The sequence below is a fragment of the Gavia stellata genome, chromosome 27, assembly GCF_030936135.1.
Source record: "Gavia stellata isolate bGavSte3 chromosome 27, bGavSte3.hap2, whole genome shotgun sequence".
Classification (NCBI taxonomy): domain Eukaryota; kingdom Metazoa; phylum Chordata; class Aves; order Gaviiformes; family Gaviidae; genus Gavia; species Gavia stellata.
The window spans coordinates 2,721,760-2,724,788 of record NC_082620.1 but is presented as its reverse complement, the minus strand read 5'-3'; the positions used below and the strand labels follow the sequence as shown (position 1 = coordinate 2,724,788).

The 3,029-nt window shown below is 55.4% G+C and overlaps 1 protein-coding gene across 1 annotated transcript; it reads left to right on the top strand.

Moving 5' to 3' along the window:
* The first annotated feature begins 398 nt into the window (after positions 1-398).
* On the top strand, positions 399-2,497 carry TMEM51 (transmembrane protein 51). Its single transcript, XM_009808175.2, has 2 exons — positions 399-739; positions 2,086-2,497. The coding sequence occupies exons 1-2, from the start codon at positions 399-401 to the stop codon at positions 2,495-2,497; spliced, it is 753 nt and encodes a 250-aa protein (XP_009806477.2).
* The last annotated feature ends 532 nt before the right edge of the window (positions 2,498-3,029 follow it).

Genomic DNA, 3,029 nt, shown 5'->3' with positions numbered 1-3,029 from the left:
ATGGTCAATCTAAGTCCTTAGCAAATGTTAGCAATTCGTTTCTTTCCTAAGATTGGTGGATATCGCAGCCGGGAAAGTAGCAAAGGGTCGCGATGATTACGGCCAGCAGAGATCCTGCTGCCGACTGCCGTGTTATGTGCTGACGTGCTCTCCGCAGGCGCGGTGGAATTAGATTTCCAGCATTAGTGGAATAAAACGATGTTATCCTGGCCACCGAAATGGTAGCTGCGCGGCTTTTGCATCCCGCCGTGTGCTAACCATCGCTTTCCATCTCTTCCCAGAGGTCAACGCTTGCCTGGGGAGGGGACCGCACGCATGCTAGCAGGCCTGCAGCCCCCTCAACCCGAGCCATGCTGTAAGGTGCGGGCAGCCCGGCCAGCCAGCCAGCAGCAGGAGCGATGGCCCAGTCTCGGGCCAACGGCTCGCACTACGCCCTGACGGCGATAGGGCTGGGGATGCTGGTCCTCGGCATCATCATGGCTGTCTGGAACCTCGTCCCCGGCTTTGTCCCCACCGACAAACCCGCCGCTCACGCCGGGAACAGCAGCAAGCCTGACCGCGGCACCGGAGGCATTTTGAAGAGCAAGACCTTCTCAGTGGCATACGTGTTGGTGGGGGCGGGCGTGCTGCTGCTGCTGCTCTCCATCTGCTTGAATATCCGCGACAAGAAGAGGCAAAGCGAAGATATCGCTTGCGTGCAGCACCAGGCATCTGCAGAGCCCTCGCACCAGGAGGACAGGTGAGGCTTTTTGGGGAGAAAGGGAGCGGGATCGAGTGTAGGAACGAAACTAAGAGCTGTTATTCTTGCTCAAGGAGATCAGGAGCAAGGAGAGTAAGGCTGATGGCAGCATATGCTAAAATAAAGGCAAGCACACGTCATGGTTTAGGGTTGAAATGCTTTATGGAGATCAGGAAGGAATGACTCCAGCTGTATTTATGGTGCTGTAGGTGAAAGGAGGCGTTGTTTGTGTGTAAGCTGGGGTCTAGATGGAGCCATGGCCAAGCCAGCGTGGCTGAGACGTGCCACTCCTGGCTTTGTCAGTACCCAGGCAGCGTGCTGAGAGGCAACGCTGCGAGTCGTGGTTAATGGTTAACACAGAAGAGTGGGATCGCCGCTGCAAGCCGGTCGAGGGGCTGCGGAGGGAGAGGAGAGCTGCTGGGTGCAGCCGGAGGTGCCAAGCAGCCTTTCAGCTGCAGCAGCATAGGCAGCAAGTGGAAATGGAGTTTAGACCCGGTGAAAGTCTGCAGGGCTCTGCTGTTTGCTCAGGGAACTCCAACGAGCAGAGCAAAGGCTGCTGCCACAGCAGGCGCAGTCTGGACAAACACGGGGCGCAGGAGAAGTCCTCGGCCATCTCAGCAGCCCGGGGAATCGGCGCGGTCCCCGGTGCGGGCTGTGTCTGTGCAGAGAGAGGCAGAGGGGCGTTGGGACAACGTGGGGTGTGCGGTGGCAGGAGGAGACGATGGCTCTGCTGGCTGCTGCCTAGGGAATGCTGCGGGGGAGAGCTGCCATCGGGGACTGCAGAGCATTACTCTGTGTGCAGATCCACCCAGAAAACTGTTTTTCCCTATTAGATTCTAAAGGTAACTCCGTAAGGCAAAAGAAACGCCAAGTATATGCGTGCAGGCTACGTGCAGGTACCTGTGGCATAGATGGTAATGTATTGCAGAGCTGAATCTCCTTGCAGAAAAACTCAAGGTAGATACCCAACCCAAAGGACATCTGAATGGCAAAGACAGAGGGGTGACGTCCCTTTCAAATGTATTTTGACTGATTATCGAGAGGGGAGGAGAGAAGGCAGTGTTCTGCTGGGGGAAGAAATCATGGTTGTGCAATAGAAAAAGAGGTTTTGTGTGCAAAGAAAGTGATGATCAAAGGTGGACGTATGTCACAAGGAAATAAAAATGTGTCTGAATGTAGGTGGGGTTGTGATCTGTTCTGTCAAACTAAAAGGAACTGGTATATAATGTAGAAGGGCAAAAAATTTGTTAAGGTCTTAAGGGGAGATCGGTTTTATTCTCTCCATCCCCTGCCCACACAGAAGCTGAAATTTTGTGCTACTGATAGCCTTAATTTTTCCCCTCTAGTCAAGAAGAGGACGAAGACGTGTCTTCCCGGTACTACGTCCCCAGCTACGAGGAGGTGATGAACGCGGGCTACTCCGAGCCCAGAGACTCAGACAGGAGCAACAGGGTCAGCGTCTCCCTGCCCTCCTACGAGTCGCTGACGGGGCTCGACGAAAGCACCCATCCGCCGGGAGCTGCCGGCGCGGAGCCCGGCACGGAGCGGCAGCCCAGCCGGCACGGCTCGCGCCTGAGCAAGCGCCTGAAGCCACTGAAGGTCCGGAGGATCAAGTCGGAGAAGCTGCACCTGAAGGACATCAGGCTAAACCTGGCGCAGGGGAACAGCACCGCCCCTGTCACGATAGAGCCGCTGACCCCTCCGCCCAAGTACGAGGAGATCCAGGAGAAAGCACCAGAGAGCCAGCAAATGACTTAAAAAGAGGAATCTGTGATGCTGCTGGGGGTTTTTGTTTTGGTTTTGAGAAAAACACACTAAGAGGGGCTCAGCCTGGGGGTGCAGAAGCGGTCAGGGCTCCCTGGAAGCTGTGACGTGGAGGACACGGTGGGTGCGTAGCGCTGTGGCACGGCGACAGGACAAGTTTTTCCCAGGACAGGGTTTTACAAAAGACCGTGGGGAAAGAAACCTGAATGCCAGTAGTTCTGCCGCTCTGAAGTAAATGAACGCTGGAAGTACCAAAAGTGTAATTTGTGGTGTTTCACACAAGGACCACCCAATGTATCTCCTCTCCCCCTTGTGCCAGCAAGACTTTTCCAAGCCACCAAACCGTTACCAAACAAGGATTTTCCAAGTGGAAAAGGGCAACGCTCCTTTTTTTTGGTGTCTTTTCTTTCTGAGTTAGGGAAACCGCGTTGCCGGAGTAGCACTGCAGCTTTCCCCCGCTCCCGTCCGGGGCTGGGATGGTGGCCCATGGCCAGCCCCGACTCCTGCCAAGGTCTGTGCTGGCTGG

Bases quoted from the DNA above. Each gene is read 5' to 3' on its own strand.
- TMEM51 (XM_009808175.2), top strand. From the start codon at position 399: ATGGCCCAGTCTCGGGCCAACGGCTCGCACTACGCCCTGACGGCGATA. The intron at 740-2,085 runs GTGAGGCTTTTT...TTTCCCCTCTAG, and splicing joins CCCTCGCACCAGGAGGACAG to TCAAGAAGAGGACGAAGACG.